The 21,110-nt window shown below is 38.0% G+C and overlaps 1 protein-coding gene across 1 annotated transcript in view; it reads left to right on the top strand.

The window, feature by feature from the left end:
- The window catches only part of ABCA12 (ATP binding cassette subfamily A member 12), a 181,455-nt gene that overhangs the window by 3,150 nt on the left and 157,195 nt on the right, over nt 1–21,110 (top strand). The window contains exon 2 of the mRNA XM_012555555.1: nt 17,288–17,381. Coding sequence (XP_012411009.1) covers nt 17,288–17,381 — 94 coding nt within the window. The remainder of the gene's footprint in view (nt 1–17,287; nt 17,382–21,110) is intronic.

Raw genomic sequence — 21,110 nt, 5'->3', positions numbered from 1 at the left:
CCATCCTCCCTCATTAACATCATAGAGGCAGGTTTACAACATACAGGAAAATCACACAGTACCAGGAATCATGGCCTAGCCAAATTGATACACACATTTTTTGGCGGACATAATTCAAACCATGACAGTGACCCTCTGTACATCGGAAACACTGCCCAGTCCTGCGCCATCCTCATGATCATTGTTATGCTTGATCCCATTGTTGCAGCCACTGTATGAATCCATCTCATTGAGGGTCTTCTTCTTTTTCCTGACCCTCTACTTTACCAAGCATGATGTCCTTCTTCAGGGGCTGGTCCCTCCTGATAACATGTCCAAAGTAGGTGAGATGAAGTCTTGCCATCCTCACTTCTAATGAACATTCTGGCTGTACTTCTTTCAAGACAGATTTGTTCGTTCTTCTGGCAGTCCATGGTATAGTCAATATTCTTTGCCAATACCATAATTCAAAGGCATCAATTCTTCTCGAGTCTCCCTTATTCAGTGTCCAGCTTTCACATGCATATTAGGTGATTGAAAACACCATGGCTTGGGTCAGGCACATCTTAGTTCTCAAAGTGACATCTTTGCTTTTTAACACTTTAAAGGGGTCTTTTGAGGAAGATTTATCCAATGCAATGCATAGTTTGATTTCTTGACAGCTGCTGCCATGGGTGTTGAGTGTGGATCCAAGTAAAATGAAATCCTCGACAACCTCAGTCTTTTCTCCATTTATCATAATGTTGCTTATTGGTCCAATTGTAAGGTATCTTGTTTTCTTTATGTTGAGGCATAATCCATACTGAAGGCTGTGGCTTTTATTCTTCATCAGTAAGTGCTTCAAGCCCTCTTTGCTTTCAGCAAGCAAGGTTGTATCATCTGCAAAAAGGAGGTTGTTAATGAGTCTTCTTCCAATCCTGATGCCGTGTTCTTCTTCATATAGTCCAGCTTCTCTGATTATTTTCTCAGCATACAGATTGAATAAACATGGTGAAAGCCTACAACCCTGACGAACACCTTTCTTGACTTTAAACCACACAGTATCCCCTTGTTCTGTTCGAATGGCTGCCTCTTGGTCTATGTACAGGTTCCTCATGGGCACAATTAAGAGTTCTGGAATTCCCGTTCTTCCCAGTGTTATCCATAATTTGTTATGATCCACGCAGTCGCATGCCTTTGCACAGTCGATAAAACACAGGCAAACATCTTTCTGGTATTCTCTGCTTTCAGTCGTGATCCATCTGACATCAACAGTGATGTTTCTTGTCCATGTCCTCTTTTGAATCCTGTTTGAATTTCTGGCAGTTCCCTGTTGATGTACTGCTACAATGGCATTTGAATGATCTTCAGCAAAATTTTACTTGTGTGTGATATTAAAGATAGTGTTCAATAATTTCCACATTCCGTTAGATCACCTTTCTTTGGAATGGGTACAAATATGAATCTCTTCCAGTTGGTTGGCCAGGTAGCTCTCTTCCAGATATCTTGGCGTAGGTGAGTGAATGACTCCAGGGCTGCATCTGTTTGTTGAAACATCTCAACTGGTATTCTGTCAGTTCATGGACCCTCATTTTTTGCCAATGCCCTCAGTACAGCTTGGACCTCTCCCTTCAGTAGCATGGGTTCTTGATCATATGCTATCTCCTGAAATGGTTGAACATCAACAAATTCTTTTGGGTACAGTGACTCTGTGTATTCCTTCCATCTTCTTTTGATGCTTCCTACATTGTTTAATATTTTCCCCCTAGAATCCTTCGATGTTGCAACTTGAGGCTTGAATTTTTTCTTCAGTTCTTTCAGCTTGAGAAGTGCCAAGCGTGTACTTTCCTTTTGATTTTTTATTTCCAGGTCTTTGCACATTTCATTGTAATACTTTACTTTGTCTTCTTGAGCCACCCTTTGAAATCTTCTGTTCAGCTCTTTTGCTTCATCATTTCTTCCTTTCACTTTAGCTGCTGTATGTTCAAGAGCAAGTTTCAGAGTCTCTTCTGACATCCATTTTAGTCTCTTCTTTCTTTCCTGTCTTTTAAATGATCTTTTGCTTTCTTCATGTATGATGTCATTCTACAACTCATCTGGTCTTTGGTCGTTAGTGTTCAATGTGTCAAATCTATTCTTGAGATGGTCTCTAAATTCAGGTGGGATATACTCAAGTTTGTACTTTGGCTCTTGTGGACTTGTTCTAATTTTCTTCAACTTCAAGTTGAATTTGCATATGAGCAATTAATGGTCTGTTCTGCAGTTGGCCCCTAGCCTTGTTCTGAATGATGATACTGAGTTTTTCCATCGTCTCTTTCCATAGACGTAGTCGATTTGATTCCTGTGTATTCCATCTGGTGAGATCCACGTGTATAGTCGCTGTTTATGTTGTTGAAGAAAGATATTTTCGATGAAGAAGTCATTGGTCTTGCAAGTCTATCATGAGATCTCTGGCGTCGTTTCAATCACCAAGGCCTTATTTTGCAACTGCTATTCCTTCTCCTTTGTTTCCAGGTTTTGCATTCCAATCACCAATAATTATCGATGCACCCTGATTGCATGTTTGATCAATTTTAGACAGGAGAAATTGGTAAAAATCTTCAAGTTCTTCATCTTTGTCCTTAATGGTGGGTGGGTAAATTTGAATAATAATCATATTAACTGGTCTTCTTTGTAGACATGTGGATATTATCCTATCACTGACAGCATTGTACTTCAGGATAGATCTTGACATGTTGTTTTTGACAATGAATGCAATACCATTCCTCTTCAAGTTGTCATTCCTGGCATAGTAGACCATATGATTGTTTGATTCAAAATGGCCAATTCCAGTCCATTTCACTTCATTAATGGCTAGAATATCGATTTTTATGCATTCCATTTCATTTTTGATGACTTCCAATTTTCCTAGATTCACACCTTGTACATTCCGTGTTCCAATTACTAATTGGTGTTTGCATCTGTTTCTTCTTATTTTGAGTGGTGCCACATCAGCAAATGAAGGTCCCAAAATCTTGACTCCATCTATGTCATTGTGGTCAATTCTACCTTGAGAAGGCAGCTTTTCCTCAGTCATATTTTGAGTACCTTCCAACCTGAGGGGCTCATCTTCTGGCACTATATCAGACAATGTTCCACTGCTATTCATAAAGTTTTCGTTGGCTGATTGTTTCAGAAGTAGACGGACAGGTCCTTCTTCGTAGTCTGTCTTAGTCTGGATGCTCAGCTGAAACCTGTCCACCAAGGGTGACCTAGCTGGTAAATTTGAAATACTGGTGGTAAATCTTCCAGTATCATAGCAACATGCAAGCCATCACAGTACAACAGACTGACAGATGCATGGTGAAAATGGGCATGAGGTCTACGGTATCTAATTCATAGGGTGGAAAGAGCCAAATGCACAAATGTATTTCAATGTGCTTTGTAATTGGTGGAGCACTCAACAAATAGATTGTTAAGGGGTTTGGGGCAATGTGTGTGTCGTATTTTATTCAAATAGCTGGTGAAAGGAAACCCAGGAGAAGAGGGCATTGGAGAAAGGAAGACATTTATATAAAGTTCTTAAGTTCTTTATCTATTGAGTAGAAATTCAACTGATAAAAACAAAAGCAGAGAGAAACTCAAGTTTTCTGGTATTACTGATGAACTCAAGGCTAAGTTTTATCTTATACCTAAAAACAAAACAAAACAAAAAACCTCAGGTGGATAAATTTTTTCATTGAGATATTTTATCTTTAGAAATTTTAATGACAAGTTCCCTTCTTACCTATAAAGTAGCTGGTATATGAATTTTCTACTTCAGGATCTTTCTACATTTTAATCAGTTTCTGTTGGATATGGTGGCATATTTAGAAGAGATTCAAGTTGGGCATACTAAAAATGTTTTCACTATGATATCTGCTTTTACTACCATTTAGCCACAATTCCTAAAAAGCCCCTGATCAATTACACTTGTGCCTAGAAAACATGAGCCATTAGTTCATTTTGGGACGTTAAATAATTCAGATCTTAAGTGCAACGTGAGGGGATGGGACCCAGGACAGGAAATGAAGTCAGAAAAGTCCAGAATTTAGGACAATGTAGAAGGTCTACTTCACTCCACTATGACCAACCAGAGGGACATGATAGAATTCTTAGCTGTAAAAGATGGTGGTACCTAAAGGAGAAGGAAGGACAATCTTAAGTGGGGGGCGAGGGCAAAGAAAGATATATTTTCTTCCTCATGTTTTTACCTAGAGCCAGCTCAATCTTTTGGCATTGGAAAGAAAATTTGAGGACACAGATGGAAAAGATATATGCGTGTGACAGTGTTACATAGAGGGAAGAATGAGAAATCAAGAGTTTGGAAAGTTAGAATTAAAGATCTAAAAGGTGAGGAAATTTTAAAAAATGTGAAAAGACAAATTAGAAGACAGAATGCAGAAAGAAGGTGTACGTAAATTTGAGAAGAGGACATAGTCTTTGTGTAGTGACTGGACTTTGTCATCCATCAAGCAATCATTTAAAATGCAAGTATTTTTATCTATATGTTTATAATTGCTCCAAAAATGGTACTTTGAAAATATCCTTTTATACCCAGGAAACTAGAAATTGAGTTGGGTAACACTGGAAATGTTTAATGCTTATTGAATGCTAAGAAAAAAAAAAAAAAAAAAAGCCAGTATCACCACAACAATGACCTCCACCACTTTGTTTTTAAGAGATTCTATCACAAAGATGGAAACCTGGTGGCATAGTGGTTAAGAGCTATGGCTGCTAAACAAAAGATCGGCAGTTCAAATCCACCAGCCGCTGCTTGGAAACCCTATGGGGCACTTCTACTTTGTCCCATAGGGTCGCTAGGAGTTGGAATTGACTCAACAGCAATGGGTTTGGTTTTTAGTTTTTTAATCACAAAGATGGTGAGCAGAGTCTATAGGGGAAAATGTTGGGAATCTGTTGATGGGAAACAAATAAGATACAAGAAAAAATCAAATAAATCAAATAGAGATATGGTAAAAATATTAATTCAGATTGGGAATTACTAAGGAAATATATTTACTATAAAAGTATACGGTGGGGTAGAAAGTGAGAAAAGAATTACAGCTATATAGCCTGACAAATAGAATGACAATGGGGTAAGCCAAATGTTGAGTTTTATTTCAAGAAAGAGAAGGCATAATCCCTAATTTTTGAGGTGATCTCCCTCAAAATTGTTCTTAGAGCCTCTTTTATTTTTTTGTAAAATCAAATATCAAAATTTTGCAATATTTAGGATTATCTAACTGCCTTAATTTACCATCCCAGAGAGTTCAAGGGACTTGTCCACAGCTACACAGTTAATTTAAAGACTCAAAATCAGGTTTTCCTAACCATGGATCTACTCTCTCCATTACCTTCAGCTGCTTTTTTTATTGCTTCTGAGTTAAGTTTCCCCTTCCAACATTCGGTGATCCCTGCTCAGAATTTAGTCCACTAAGGAAGAGAACCTACAGCTGCTAAGGAGGCCTTAGATATCACTGTATTTAAAATACTGGTGGCAATATCAATTGTCTATTATACTGCAAAAAATGAATGCTAAAGGAAAGCTAAGAAAATACATTAAATACCAACAGAAATGTTAGGTACTAGATAAAATCAATTAGATGTAGTTGCTACCCTACTGGGTTTATAATTTAACTCTGAAGATAATGGAAAAATGGGGATACATTCCACTGGAGATGGCCAGCAACAGAGAGGTTCACATAATCAGATGCTAGTTAATGGCAGGAAACAGTCTTGGGACAGCAAAGAGGCTGCAGGCTGAAAGACAAGATAGTGCAAAATAAGAGTATATCTTCCATTAAGAAGAGGGGTCCTAAAAAGGCATATCAAGGAGTGACTTCCAGTCTCTATAGAAGTGGAATCTGATTCCAAACTCCTAACCTCAAGAAGACCACTTAACTGCAGTTGTTTATTTACCATTGGAATTCTATACCCAGTGGATCAAGCTTTACCTCAGTTTATGATAAAACCAGCTTTTCTATCACAGACATTCCTACAACTTGCTAAACTTCTGATACTTTGGATTAAGTTTGACACCCTCCCCCATCTCCACCTTGCTCCTATAACTTCCTCTCACATGGCTAGAAAAAGAGGAAGCCTTAATTTCAAAATATTGGAGCAGGTTGGTTTATGCTTTAAACAGAATTTTTAGATGAAAACTATTTAGGATTAAACACTAATACCAAATTTAGTTCTAAATCAGATTAATATAAATTAAAAACCCAAAACCAAACCTGTTGCTGTCAAGTTGATTCTGATTCTTAGCAACCCTATAGGACAGAGTAGAAATGTCCCATAGGGTTTCCAAGGCTGTAATCCTTACAGGAGCAGACTGCCACATCTTTCTCCCACGGAGCAGTTGGTGTGTTTGAACTGCTGACCTTTCAGTTAGCACCTGAGCACTTAATCACTGTGCCACCAGGGCTCCTTTAGCATAAATTAGGTCCTGCACAATTCACTCAACTGTGTGCTCCCTTGTTCCAGGCTCTTTTACTTCTTCTGGATCTATACCATTTACTCTCTTACTCCCTTTAATTGCTCACAAAATTTAAATCTACCTGTTAATTATGGTGGCTGGCACATAGCAGACATGCAGATTCCATTAATTTAATCAATCAATAAAAAATAAATGGAATAAAGATGTTCCAAATATGAGAGTAATAGAGCAAGAATTTGACTTAAAAATCAAAGAAAAATGTGTTGTTTCCACATATATCATAGAAAATTTACCAGTATCTAAAATTTATTATAATCTGTAAGTACAGATTTGAGCAAACTTTCTTGATCTCAGTTTCTGAGGGGTCATTTATATGGTGGCAGTGTTGTATAGCAGAAAGCCCAATTAACTCTGCACCACCTTCATTTCCTGATTTTGGGGCTTGAACCCTCTCGTGAACATCATGTTAAAGTCTTTCTTGTCTTATAGGACAACACAAAAAGAAAGGAATAGAAGAGGAAGGAAGAGACAATATACAGGCAGTCCCTGGCTTAGGAACATCTGAGTTATGTTAATGTTATGTAAATTTGCCCTCACTTTGAAATGATTGAACCAACCCCAACTGGCAACAAATTCTTCATTACAGTCACCTTCACTTGCTGCGTGTGTGTCTTTTAATCATTGAAAGGGCTTTGAGCCTTTTTTTTGCACTAAAAGTCAAACTTGTTTCTTTCAAGTCGATTCTGACTCATAGCAACCCTATACAGAGTAGAACTGCCCCGTAGGGTTTCCAAGGAATGCCTGGCAGATTTGAACTCCAACCTTTTGGTTAACAGCTGTAGCTCTTAACCACTATGCCACCAGGGTTTCCTAAAGAAAGGCTAAATAAGAACTTTATGTATCTGTTCTGACTTATCTATAAATTCTTAAAGACACACTCAGGAATGGATCTCTTTTGTAATCTGGGGATTGCCTGCCTGTGCTTTATATATAGAAGGTTGGTCCACTTTTATTTACAAATTTGTTATGATTCATGGTTATAGGAGGACCTTAAAATGACTGTCAATACTCTTATAGACTGAACTAATAAAAGTATAACATTCAGATCAAAGAGAGCTAATACTGTGTTCTGTAGTGGTGGGGCTGAATAGCTTAATGGTTAACTGTACAGGTGCTGAAGCCAGGCTCCCTAGGTTCAAACGCTAACTCCAAGACTTGGTGGCTGATGGAAAAAGAGAATAATTAGTCTCTCTAAGATTCTATTTTCCCATTTATAAGAGGGAATCAGGGTATTATGTCAAATGAGACCATTTGACATTCTAAGCAGTCAATAAATGTTAGCTATTATCATTTTGAATATTATTTTGAATACTGATACTACTTATAAGAAGACTGCTTGACAACTAGAATTTATCCTGGGGAAGATATTTTGAAATCGTATTTAACAAAGAATTGTTGAAAGAAGTATCAATTTGTTCTTCTCAAATACTTGTAGGATTCTCATGTCAGAGAAGATACCAATCTAAGACAAATGAGTGGTAGTCACAGGCAGATTTCACCTTAATATAAGCAAAAATAGATCATATGAGTTATCCAATAATGAAGAAATCTTATAAAATAGTAATTTCTAGTCACTAGAAGAATTCATGTAGAGGCTGGATAACATATGGCAGAGAAGTTTTCCCTATCTCTCCATGTGCCAGTCATTCTGGACTTATTTCTGTTCTTGGAGTATTCCACCCTCTTTCCCATCTGTGGGTCTTCACCCATGTTTCCTCTGCTTGAAAGACTCCCACTTCTTTCTCACACTCTATCCAACACTCCTGTCTTCTGCCTGACCCTTTTTCATCTTTCAAGGCTTAGACTCAGTTATTTCCTCTTGCTTTATCTTCCTCTCATACTCTTGACTTCCGATGTCATAGCATTATCCATTACTTTCTGTTGTAATTATTATTTTAATGTCTCCTTTCCTCTAAAGACTGAAACATTTATTGCTCTATCCCCAGTGCCTGGTAGATAGTAGATGCTCAAGAAATTTTTGTTGTACTAATGAATGAATAAACCTTATAGAAATGATTACTGTATGTATATTTAACTCTAAGTTTCCTTAGGAATCTCCAGCTCTATGATTCCATGAGGGGGAATGGAGAATCTTTATCCTAGCATTTTACTTTTTTTTTTTCAGAGTTAAATGAAAGATCCCCACTGCAATTTGGAAATTGTACCACGATTCAGTATCATTCATTTTTGACCTAGTCAATTCCAAACCACTCTAGTGCAAGGGGTAAAAACTCACATGTTTGTAGGGGCAATACAGGAAATGTAACTGCATGAAGTGGGCCAGGCATAAGGCAATAGGAAATAGTGGAGTCTACAATGAACTGAGAGATCCCTGGGTGGTACAAATGGTTTGCGCTCATTGACTTACCTAAAGGTTGGCAGTCCAAACCCATCCAGCAGCACTACAGAAGAAAGTCCTGGTGATCTGTTTCAGTAAAGATTTCTTGTTCTTTATGTTTGTCATTGATGTTAACTGCCATCAAGTTGTCCCCCAACTCATGGCAACCCCATGTGTTACAGAGTAGAACTGCTCCATAAGGTTTTCTTGGCTGTAATTTTTATGGAAGGAACTTACCAGGCCATTTCTTCCATGGAGTCTCTGGGTCAGTTCAAACCACCAGCTTTTGGGTTAGCAGATGATCACAAACTGCTTTCGTCACCCAGGCTAGAAAATCCTATGGAGCAGTTCTACTGTGTAATGTATGGGGTTGCTGTGAGTAGGATTTAACTCAATAGCAATGGATTTTGTTTGTTGTTTGTTTTATGATGAACTGGAGTGTGCCTAAAGGCATTGAAATTCCATTAACAACGAGAACAACAACAGAAACCAAAGAAATAAGTGTACAATAAACAGAACACCTCTGATTCTAATTTGACCTGTTCACTACTAGTCTGTGATCTCTGCTTTAGGATATAAAGATAGTAACAGTAATTAAATTCACAAAATCCCCAAACTATGCTTTAAAGTGGTTTCCTCAATTTTTTTTTAAATACTAAAGCTTATTAATATAAAATTTACCTGTATTTTATTTTCTTGTTTACCTGTCAGTGAAAAAGATAATGAAATAATAATAAAAACGATGGGCACAAATAGAATCAGATCAATAACAGGAATTAGAAAAAAGGGTTCTGACTTGGTATGGGGAATGTGAATGTCCTAAAGTTAAAATTCTGCACTTAGCCCAGATTCTTCAGATAATTAGGAGATTTGTTAGGTTTTTAAAGATTTGAAACAATAGCTAATGTAGAGGCATATGTTACTAGGTAATTCAGTTTTGCTATTCGTACTGCAGATCAGCTCTAAATGAAAATTTTGTAGTGAAATTACATCTGATTCAATGAATTGCTTAAGATTTAAACTTGTAATTTTGCATGATGACTTTACAGAGTGCAAAGTCATTGAGATGTGCCCTGTCATCGTGATTCCCCAGAAATGACCACCTGCACACAGTAGAATGGAGTTCCTGGACACGAAGCATGTTTGTTTCTATTTCTTTTCCTGGCCCTTCATCTTTTCTCTTTTGTTTCCTTTTTAAATTGGTTCCGGATTTTCATAAAGAAATGGCAGAGATCTTCCTTTCTTTTCAGAGATCTTTGAAAATAATGTCTAAAATTTTTTCTTTTGAAACAACTTCAGATTTTAAAAAAAGTTGCAAGAACAGTACAAAAAAACTTTTTCTGAGCCATTTGAGAGTGATGTCCAGTTACCCCGAGTACTTCAGTGTTCATTTTCTACAAACAAGAACATTCTCCTAAGTAACGCAGTACCACCATCAAATACTCAGACCCCATTCAAGTTTGGTCAATTGTTCCAATAATGTCCTTTATTAACAAAAGGATCTAGTTCAGAATTATATGCTGCATCTAGTTTTCATGTCTCTAGAGTCCTTCAGTTTGTAATAGTTTCTCAGTCTTTCCTTGACTTCATGACCCTGACACTTTTGAAGAGTCAAGACCAGTTTTGTTTTTTAATTTTAATTTTAATTTTTTATTGTACTTCAGGTGAAGGTTTACAGGACAAATAGTTTCTCATGAAACAGTAGTACACATATTGTTTTATGACATTGGTTAACAACCCCACGACATGTCAACCCTCTCCCTTCTCGAGCTTTTTTTTTTTTTTTTTTTGGTGAAAATATACATAGCCAAAGATACGCCATTTCAAAAATTTCTATATGCACAGTTCAGTGACATCGACTACGCTCTTCCCATTGTGCTGCTATTCTCACTTTAGATGAAGGTTTACAGAACAAAATAGTTTTTGAAGACCAGTTATTTTTGTAGAGTGTCTCCTGTTTCCTTATCATTGGACTCAAGTCATCCATCTTTGGCAGGAATATTGCAGAAGTGGTGCTGCGTCCTTCTTATTTCTTCATATCACGTGGTGCATGATGCCAATTTGTACCACTTTTTTTGGGAGAGGAGAGATCCTTTGAGAATATATATACAGTCCATTCCTCATTAAACTTTAAATCTATTTGTTTGTTTGCTTATATATTTGTTTATATCCGTATGGATTCATGGATTCCTAGTTTATTCAATTAAAAATAATCTGTTATTACCAGAATGCGTTTTGATCCTCCAGTTATCCCAAATTTGGCCAGTTGGGACCTCTTCAGGCTGGTACTTGAGCCCTTTTGACACGTCGTCATCATTCTCTAACCTTCTCTGAGCAGTTTATCTATCGTCCCCCTCTCTCTCTTCCTCTTCCTCTCCTGTCTCTCTGTCTCTTTTCCTCTTTTTCTTTCTCTGTCTTCTCCATATATTATTCTCCAGCTTTGAGCAGGTTTGGAGGCAATGACACCCAACAGCAATGAGCCCAGCTAGTAACCAGATGGCCGCTAAAAGAAGTCAGGATTTCTTGGACTAGTGATAGAGTTCAGTGCTGAGGTGGCGAAAGCACACAATGAGGCTGAAACAACTTGTGAAAGCAGAAAGTAAAAAATAAAGTATATACTAATTATACACACACACACATCTTTATGTGTGTTTGCGCGCACTCGTGTGTGTATATTTTATGTCTGTTTATACATTTTGAAAACCAGGAGTTTATGCCCATATCTTTACTTCTCATCTACCACTGCAGAGTTCATTTTTGTTTCCTGTTTTCCATGTTTATAATTCCCCTGATGGATAGTGAGAAACCTGACTTCTATTATTCTCAGGATGTTTACTTGTTTGTTCACCCCCTTGTATGAAACCACTCACCTGCCAATGCCTCTGCTCCCTCCCCCTACACAAATACCCTCTTCACCCCACTTGGGCACACACCCCCCTGCCTGCCCACCACACCGCAGGTGTCCTCTTACCCCAGGTAGAGTTCCACCTCCCTCACCAGGACCCTGTGGCTTCCTTACTCCCAGCAGGGACACTTACCTTGCTGGGTCCTACCTAAGGACTTTTAGACTTAATTTTTCAGGAAGGGAAGGGGAAGAGAAAGAGAACAGAATGGGACATGCGAGTAAAGCAATAAACTCCAGAGAAACAGAGGGAGACAACTGCCTTGGCCTACTGAGCAGTTGCCAACTACTCAGTGGGCATAAGCCCTTAAATGAGGATACAGGTGAGATGGAATACAGGTGAGGTCTAAAGGCAAGAGGGAGATAATTAAAATATTAACAAAAATACTAAATTTTTAAAAACTGCTTTTTCCAAAGTTTTTAAGTAGCCCCTGTATCTATATGTGTGAAATCATTATATAGGCCATATCTCCAAACAAACAAAAAGATATTAGGACTCATTGGTTTAGTATTCAGATCCTTGACACGGCACTTGCTTCTGGGTTGTTTATGATAATGTTTAAAATGAATTGAGAGCAATCGTGCTGCCTATGAAAATTTAAATTTTGTTTATTTCTTGCTTTTGGGATTACTTTGTCAGCCTTAACATTCCCAAGACACAGGGTGGTGGGCTTTGTATTTATTATCCCTCTAAAATGCACTATGTAGAAATGTTCTCCAAACCTCTCTGACCTGAAATCCTGGGGAGATATCTTGTGATAATAGATTTGCTTATAGGCTTGCTGTGGTTTTTGCCTTTAACAGAGTCTACATGTTCTTAAACTACTCTGATATAGACTACGTTTTGTCTGCATATAAAACGTGTCTAAAATGAACTTCAAAATTGAGCAAAACATCCACATGAAATCATCAGATTAGGTCGGTCATCCAAAAGACAACTTAAAGATATTCCAAAGTATATGTCCCTTACTTGGATGTGGATGTACATTTGTGTTGCTATAGTTGGCCTTAGTAATGGAATTCTCATGAGTTTGGCATAGAAAATGAATAGATGCTAATGGAAGTAGCTACGGGGCACTAAAAGGAGCCCTGGTGATGCAGTGGTTAAAACACTCAGCTGCTAACTGAAAGTTCGGCTGTTCATACCCACCAGCCAGTCTGCAGGAGAAAGATGTGGCAGTCTGCTTCAGTAAAGATTACAGCCTGGGAAACCCTGTGGGACAGTTCTCCTCTGTCCTGTAGGGTCGCTATGAGTCAGAATCGACTCGATGGCAACAGGATGGCACTAAGCTCACTCAGATGAGTACTTTTTTAAAAGAATAACTATGACCTCAAATATGAAACCAGTAAATCCACAAACATTAATTTTTTTTTACCTAAATTCTTTATTTAAAAAAAAAAAACAACTGTTGCTGTAGAGTCATTTCCGACTCATAGCAACACTACAGCGACCCTCTAGGACAGATAGAACTGCCCCATAGGATTTCCAAGGAGCAGCTGGCAGATTCAAACTGCTGACCTTTTGGTTAGCAGCTGAGCTCTTAACCACTATGCCACCAGGGCTCCTTAATTCTTTATAGTCACATAAAAAAAATGGTACCTTGTATCCAGGATCTTTGAAGAACAGGCTCTAATTTTTTAATATCTCATAGGCTAGGATAGGATAATAACCAGCCAGTTGCCATCATGTCAGTTCTGACTAATGGCAATCCCACATGTGTCAGAGTGGAACTGTGCTCCATAGAATTTTCAACGGCTAATTTTTTGGAAGTGGATCACCAGGCCTTTCTTCTGTGGCACCCCTGGGAGGACTCCAACCTCCAACCTTTTGGTTAGTAGCTGAGCATGTTAACTCTTTGCACCACCCAGGCACTGGATAGAATAATAAAATGCCTTATATTTCTATAGCACTTGTATTTTTCCAACACACTTTCTGTAATGCTTTCTTTCTTATTCCTCAGAGCAGCCTGATAGTATATACAAAATCCTGTCTTCTGTATCTTGAGATTCAGATTCTTGTCCCCTGCTCTGCTTCTCAACTATGTATGTGACTTGTGACAAGTTATGCTATCCTTCTGCAACCCAGAGAATAAAAAAGAGGATTGAATTCCAAGCAGAGTCCGTAGTCTCTTCTGTGCTGTGGACCTGTTTTGCACTCTGATGATGTCTAGGGCCTCTCTAAGAGTAATCTTTTTAAATTAATAAAGTAAAATAAACAGGATTATAAATGAAACCAATTATACAAAAATTCAGTTATCAAAACATTAAAAAGCAAATTTATGATATGCAATACGTGTGTGTTTATTATAGCACTAAATAAAGGTTCTAGTGTGGGACCCAAAACTACTGTAATTTTCACGTAGCGATGAGTATAAACAGCAATTTGAACCATCTGCGACAACCCTAATGTGATTTGAAAATACCTCTAATCTCTATTGATGATAGTCGCAGACACTTCTGAAAACATTGTGATTTGTTGCCTGCAGTCAGTACTAGTACGTTGCAGTCAAGTCTATTCTGACTCGTAGTGACCCTATAGGACAGAGTAGAACTGCCCCATAGGGTTTCCAAGGAGCGGCCGTTGGATTTGAACCGCCAACCCTTTGGTACACACTCGAGCTCTTAACCACTATGCCACCAGGGCTCCAGTCAACACTAATAAAACCAGTAAACAAACCTGTTGCCATCGAGTTGATTCCAACTCATAGTAACCCTATAGGACAGACTAGAACTGCCCCATAGGGTTTCCAACAAGTAGCTGGTGGCTTTGAACTGCCAACCTTTTGGTTAGCAGCTGATCTCTTAACCACTGCACCACCAGGGCTCCTCCACACTAATACTCCCCCAAAAAACCCAGTGCTGTCGAGTTGATTCCAACTCATAGCCACCCTATAGGGCAGAGTAGAACTGCCCCATAGGGTTTCCAAGGAGCAGCTGGTGGATTCAAACTGCCGACCTTTTGGTTACCAGCTGCAGCTCTTAACCACTACACCACCAGGGTTCCCTCCACACTAATAGAAATGCTAAATTTCATCTACAAGCTAGAGAAAATAAAAATGTAAATTTTTTTTCTGTATGAGTTTAACAATGCCCTGGATTCTATCCAGGTAAAGAAAATCTCAAAGAACTTCCCAACAAGAATATTCAGGACTCTATCAACAATCCTGCTAATTAGATAGGGTGGCATGCATCTAGAATATTCCAGGACTCTGTCAACAATCCTGCTAGTTAGGTAGAGTGGCATGAATCTAAATTTGCTCTACTCAAAGTGTGGTCCATGGACCAGCAACATCAGCAGCATCTGACTGGGACCTTGTTAGAAATGCAGAATCTCAGGTCCCACCTCAGACTGCTGAATTCGAATCTGCGTATTTCTAAGATCTCCATGTGATTCTGTATGCTCATCAGTGTTTGAGAAGCACAGCCTTCTGAGTGTTTTCCAGCTACTATAAAACTGAGCGCCTTAGCATTCCTTAGATCTGCAGTTAATTTCTTCCATTTCTTAAAACTTAGCCTTATACTCAAAGGCCAAGAAGTTGGTGACAGGCCTGCCAGCAGTGAGAGCAGAGCTGTTAGACACACGACAGAGAATTTAGTAGAAAATTTAGAAAAGGAGTTACTTAAGGATCAATAATTGAATAGGTTTGGATTATTTTGGAGAAATGAAGAGCCCCAGGCAGATAGTTTAAGATTTGGCAGAAGCAAATTGTGTCTGAAAAACAGGGAGGAAAGAGAACAGGTCTGACTGCATAACCAGACAGAAACATAGTTCCAAGTTTAACTTTATTAAACCCTTTCGTTACCGTTGGCCTAAACCGATGCCAGCCACTTTTCATGCCTCTGGACCTCCGAAGAAAGGAGCTATTCCAGTTCTAGTGCATGTAGCGTCGAGTCGGGTCCCTTTTGAAATGCATGAAGCTCAGCAGACCTGAGTTGGGGCCTCATTGTTTAAGCTGAGCATTCTATTAGGTGATTGCTTCCTGGATGTGTTAGCTTTGTAAACTTTTGCTTTTTTTCCCTTTATTTCTGTGAGATAAGGCTTGCAAGCATAATTATGGCTTTCCTGTGTGATAGGGAGACCTGATGAGTTTGTTTTGGTTTCTCTGCAGCATGTTTGGAAAACCAGAGGTTCCTCATGTAACCTAAAGGAAAGACACCTGCAATAAATTATCTACCTAGTTCTCTGTGGCATACCGTCATACCACAGATCGATGGCACCAAAGTGCCACTCACTTCATTGACAGATATTACCAGATCATATTTCTCAAAATCCATATTACCAACCAAAATTTTAAACACACTCAATTAGTAAACATGCGTGCCAATACTGAAAACACATGCCATCAAAAAAAAAATTTTTTTTTTAATAAAAATTTGGTAATGAAAGGGTTTACTATAGGCAAGGTCTGTTCTGTGTGGTTGGTTTGAGCACTATAACAGTTTTCATACCATATGAATATGGGTTTTCACCACTCTGGAGCCAATTTTATAGGTATATAAAATACTAAGGAGTTAGTGACTTACTGATGGAATCATGTCTACATGGAAGAGAAGCTGCACCTGAACTGCCTTAAAATTAAATTCTCTATAGAAATTTCAGTACAGTATACATTCTGGGGGCAGCTATTTATACCAAACAGTGAAAATACAGGGTTGAGTAAGACATTGCTTTAAAGGACCTCCCAGTTTAGTTGAGGAGTCAGGAAAGAAAACTTGATGATAGTATGTTAGGTCTGAGAGAAGCAGACACAAGATGGTGTAATGATAAAGGAGGGTTGTACAGAACTTAAAGTTTCTGTTTACACTCATTGATTCATTGGTTCTTTCATTTATTCATGCACTCATTCATGTATTCATGCATTTGTTCAACAACATTTATTGAGCCATTACCCAATGTTAGGCATTGCTTTTGTTATGACCAAGTGTAGAAAGCCGACAATGGAAATGGTAAGATGGGCCTTGTTGTTTGTTGTTAGGTGCCACTGAGTCGGTTCCGACTCATAGCAACTCTGCTTCAACAGAACGAAACACTGCCAGGTCCTGCGCCGTCTTCACAATCGTTATTATGTTTGAGCCCATTGTTGCAGCCACTGTGTCAATCCATCTCATCAAGGATCTTCCTCTTTTTTGCTGACCCTCTACTTTACTAAGCATGATGTCCTTCTCCAGGGACTGGTCCCTCCTGGCCTAGGTTGAAATTATTTTGGGTTTTGTATGTCCTGTTTAGAATGTTCTTATCCAACAGACAACTGGGGAGCTCTAAGAGATTTAAGGAAGTGGACAATCAGATTTCATTTCTAAGATAATCCACGCTTAGATCAGTCTTGAGAGGTGACTAGAAAGGGAACTTTCAGATGACCCTTCCAGGTTTTAAGCCTGGAAGTCATTCTTGTGTTCACTTAGAGGTCTCTTGCATTTTAAAGCTCTCTTGACCCATTCTTATTAAAACTATTTACAAGTAGTCAAATATCCATCTTGTGTAGGAATATTATAGTATGATATGCCTTCTTGTAGTTAGGCTTTTTGTTTCAGCAATATAATTAATATTTTTTGTATCTTTATTTTACAGCTTTGGACACTTGTCTTGATTTTATGGCCAGTCATTATCTTCATAATTTTGGCTATTACCCGGACCAAATTTCTTCCAACAGCAAAACCAACTTGTAAGTTAATGAAAACTGTGTGTTTCCCTTATTTTGGTACAACTTTAATGTTTAATTCTAAAATTTATTGTTTTGAATAGCGTTCTCATTTGGAAGTGTTTGTATGCATACTTTGTTTTTTTTCACCCAGTTTTTTGAGCAATCTAGTAAGTTGAGCCAGAAATATTTATCTAGAAAATTATGAAGCATGTAGGAGCCAGAATATATTTTAATCTCCATCAATAAAATTTTTATTTATTATTTATATCATAAATATCACCGCACTATCTACAACAGAAACCAGCAGCAATCTCAAGCTAGATCATTCTTTACTTTTGTAGCAGAAATCATACTCATATGTGATCAATTGAACAGATGAGATCCAGACTACCATAAAAATTTCTCTCTGCAGGTCTGATATTTGAGTGGTGTAAATGTGTCAACATATTTAAGAGAAAGACTGTTTTCCAGTTAGTATTGTTTCAGTTACATCTAGTCATTGTCAAGTTACAAAATGGGCAAAATGCCCAACTCAGTTCATTATTTTCTTTTGGATCCAGAAGGGAAATGCAGAAAGGATTCAGAAAATTTCTCACAACTGAGGGAGATGAGCTTTTCACTCCCATTGATTTGTCCAATGCTGTTTTGTTTTTTCCCTTTGGAGCCAGTTTTCTTAGTTGAGGAGGAAAAGCCAGGTCAGATGTTTCTCATTTCACAAAGCAGCTGTCTCCTAAGAAGCTTCTTGTAAATCAGATTTCTATAATTCAGATTGTATTTCAGATAAATTATGGTAATTTGCCATATAAAAGAATACCATGCTGAATTTTTTTTTTTTTTTTTGTAAACAGAATAATGAGCTATGACTTTTTAAAATAAGCATGGTATTTTTCAATCACCCAGACCAAGAAATAAAATGAGAGACAGGGTGGTGTCTGCTTGAATCATGCACAATAGGATCATTCAAAAGAAAATATCAGTTCAATTAGGATAAAGCATTTAAACTCTTGAAGCAAGAATAACTAATTCCTTACATTTGAATAGCACCTTATCATTTCTAAAGTACTTTTGCGCAAGTAATTATATAGAGTTGTTGATGAGATTACATTAGGTTGTTTATTAAAACAACATAAGTTTGTTATTTTCCTGTTGTTTATAACCCCATTGTGTACTGTTGGAATTTGTGTACTCTTGCATATCTTAAGTAGCATGGATTTCAGAAATAATGCATTCAGCACATAAATAGGATAAATACTCTTCGAAATATTGTTTAAGATGCTAATTATCAATTTGCCAAAGATAATGACAGAAGGCCTTTAATAGTTCATTTTAACAAACTCTCTTTAGAAATTTTACCAATATCTTCTCATCAAGGATTTTTCAGTTACACACAATTTATCTTTTAAAACTTCCAAGAGAGGAATATAAAGTCTGTGAGTGAGTCATCTTAAACAAATTTGTGCTACCTGGTAGCATTTAGAGATTCATGGGGAAAATAACGGAGAGCTCTTATAATTCCACTAAATTAGAAAGAAAAAAATGGGAAACAACGTGATGAGTGCCTCACAGACTTAAATCTAAAAGGCTCTAACATACAATATCCAAAAGGAGATGAGTAACCATTTTTTACAGAAAACAAAAAACCCACTGCCTTGGAGTCAATTCCGACTCATAGTGACCCTGTAGGACAAAGTAGAACTGCCCCATATGGTTTCCAAGGCTGTAAATCTTTACGGAAGCAGAGCAGCTGGTGGGTTCAAACTGCCTACCCTTTGATTAGCAGCTGAGCGATTTAACCACTGTGCCACTAGGGCTGCTTGAACCATTATTTACTGTGGACCAATTTATCTTATTCTAATAATAGTTAGCTATGAAGCAATTACCTTTATGTTTGTGGGTAGGAGAGAACAAAATTTTAGTATAGCTCTAACACTGGAAGTATATTCGCTGGTCTCTTAGACCTTATAAGAGACAGTCTCAAAAATAGTTGTTTTTTTTAGATTAAAACTGGAAGGCACATTCTCATTTTACAGACGAAGAACTTAGGACCCAGGGAGTTTGTGATTTGCCAAAAGTCAAGTATGTAGGGTAGGGGAGAAGAGGTATTGGAATCCACATTTCGTTAGTCATTATCCATGAGATTTATATCGTACATACAAATTCTTTCTAGGTCTGGAAGCTTTTATTTGAATAAATAAGAGCCAGATGCAAATTATGCCCAGAAGCGTAATTCATCCTGTAGTCAATGGAGTATAAAATGTAATTTTATAATCGGAGGTGGTGTTCTGTAATTTAGATAATCTAAGATTACTGTAGAAGCAGTTACTTTTTTCTCCCCTTTTCATGGTAGAGAGGAGCCCTGGTGGCACAGTGGTTAGAGTGATGGACTGCTAACCAAAAGGTCAGCAGTTTGAAACCACCAGCGGCTCCATGGGAGAAAAATGTGGCAGTCAGCTTCCGTAGAGATTTACAGCTCGGAAACCCTATGGGGTCGCTGTAAGTCGAAATTGACTCAACTACAGTGGGTTAGTTTGGGTTCATGGTGGTTGAGGAAGTCACTTTGAAATGACAACTTTGATTTTAGGTCTTTTTATCCTTTTATTACTTTTTTTCTTTTCTTACACCTATTTGTTATACACAAAGATTAAAATTGGCTAATAATAATAAGAAGAAGAAATATTTTTGATCTGATACTATGTGCCAGGCACTTGGCAAGGTGTTGGCAGTATTATTCATTTCATAGTCGAGGAAATCAATGCACAGAAAAATTGAGTAACTTGACCAAGTTTGCAGTTAATATGTGGTGCCAGGATTTGAACCCAGGCAGTCTGGCTTCAGATCCTGCTTTCAAGTTCATGGACTTAACATTTCTCACATCATAGCAGTCAGTACCAATTTTTCATGTTGCATTATTTAGGCTTGGTGAAATAGACTAAAAAATTAGAAACTAGGAATATGAACACCTTTCTTTCTGTATCAATCATGAAATCAAAAAATGTGGGTAAGAAGTGTATTTTGACGTATGTACGAGAGTTATCCTAAATATTAGTATTCAGTGTAGAATGTTACCTCTGTTTGACTAGCTCTGGATTAGTCACTGTAGTTGTAGCATCATAGGAATGCAGCCCTGCTTATGAGAGCTGAAACCCTGCCTGGGCTACGGTGACGTCTTCAGCTGGTGCTTGTTGGGCAATAGAGAAATGAAGATGAAACTCTAAACTACACCCCTCGCTGAAACTCAGCTATGGTGAGAACAGGAGTTGGAATCCCATGGGCACACTCTGCTCTTGGAATAGCCAGGCGGGACTCCATAAAGCATTCAGAACAAATATCATTAGCCACTCAGAGGACTCTGTAGTTGCCTGATTGATGGGCATCTGGAGAAGTCTGGACTGTTGGTGAGTAAGGAAACTGCTGCAGTCCTACCACGGTGGGCTCCAGTCCAGAGCAAAATGATTATTTTTGGCATTGTCTGCCGCCAATCATTCCCTTTTATTTTGCCACAAATGCTTAGGTAATAGCCTCCACAAATTAAAAATCCAAGGGAAAGAGAGCCTTCTAAGGCTGGCAGGATGGCCCTGATGTTTCTCGTTCACAGAGGGAAGAAGTGGGCTGAGCCGCCAAGATTGAAATAGTTCCAGCATCTGGTAATCTGCATATACAGTAGTTTGTCAAGAGGCAAACTTTAAAGCCGAAATACCATGCTTAGGGGCAAAAGTAAACAAAACAAAACCCCAAAACACATTTAGACTA

Source organism: Trichechus manatus, unplaced genomic scaffold (genome assembly GCF_000243295.1).
Source record: "Trichechus manatus latirostris isolate Lorelei unplaced genomic scaffold, TriManLat1.0 scaffold00041, whole genome shotgun sequence".
Classification (NCBI taxonomy): domain Eukaryota; kingdom Metazoa; phylum Chordata; class Mammalia; order Sirenia; family Trichechidae; genus Trichechus; species Trichechus manatus.
This window is presented reverse-complemented; position numbering and strand designations above follow the sequence as displayed.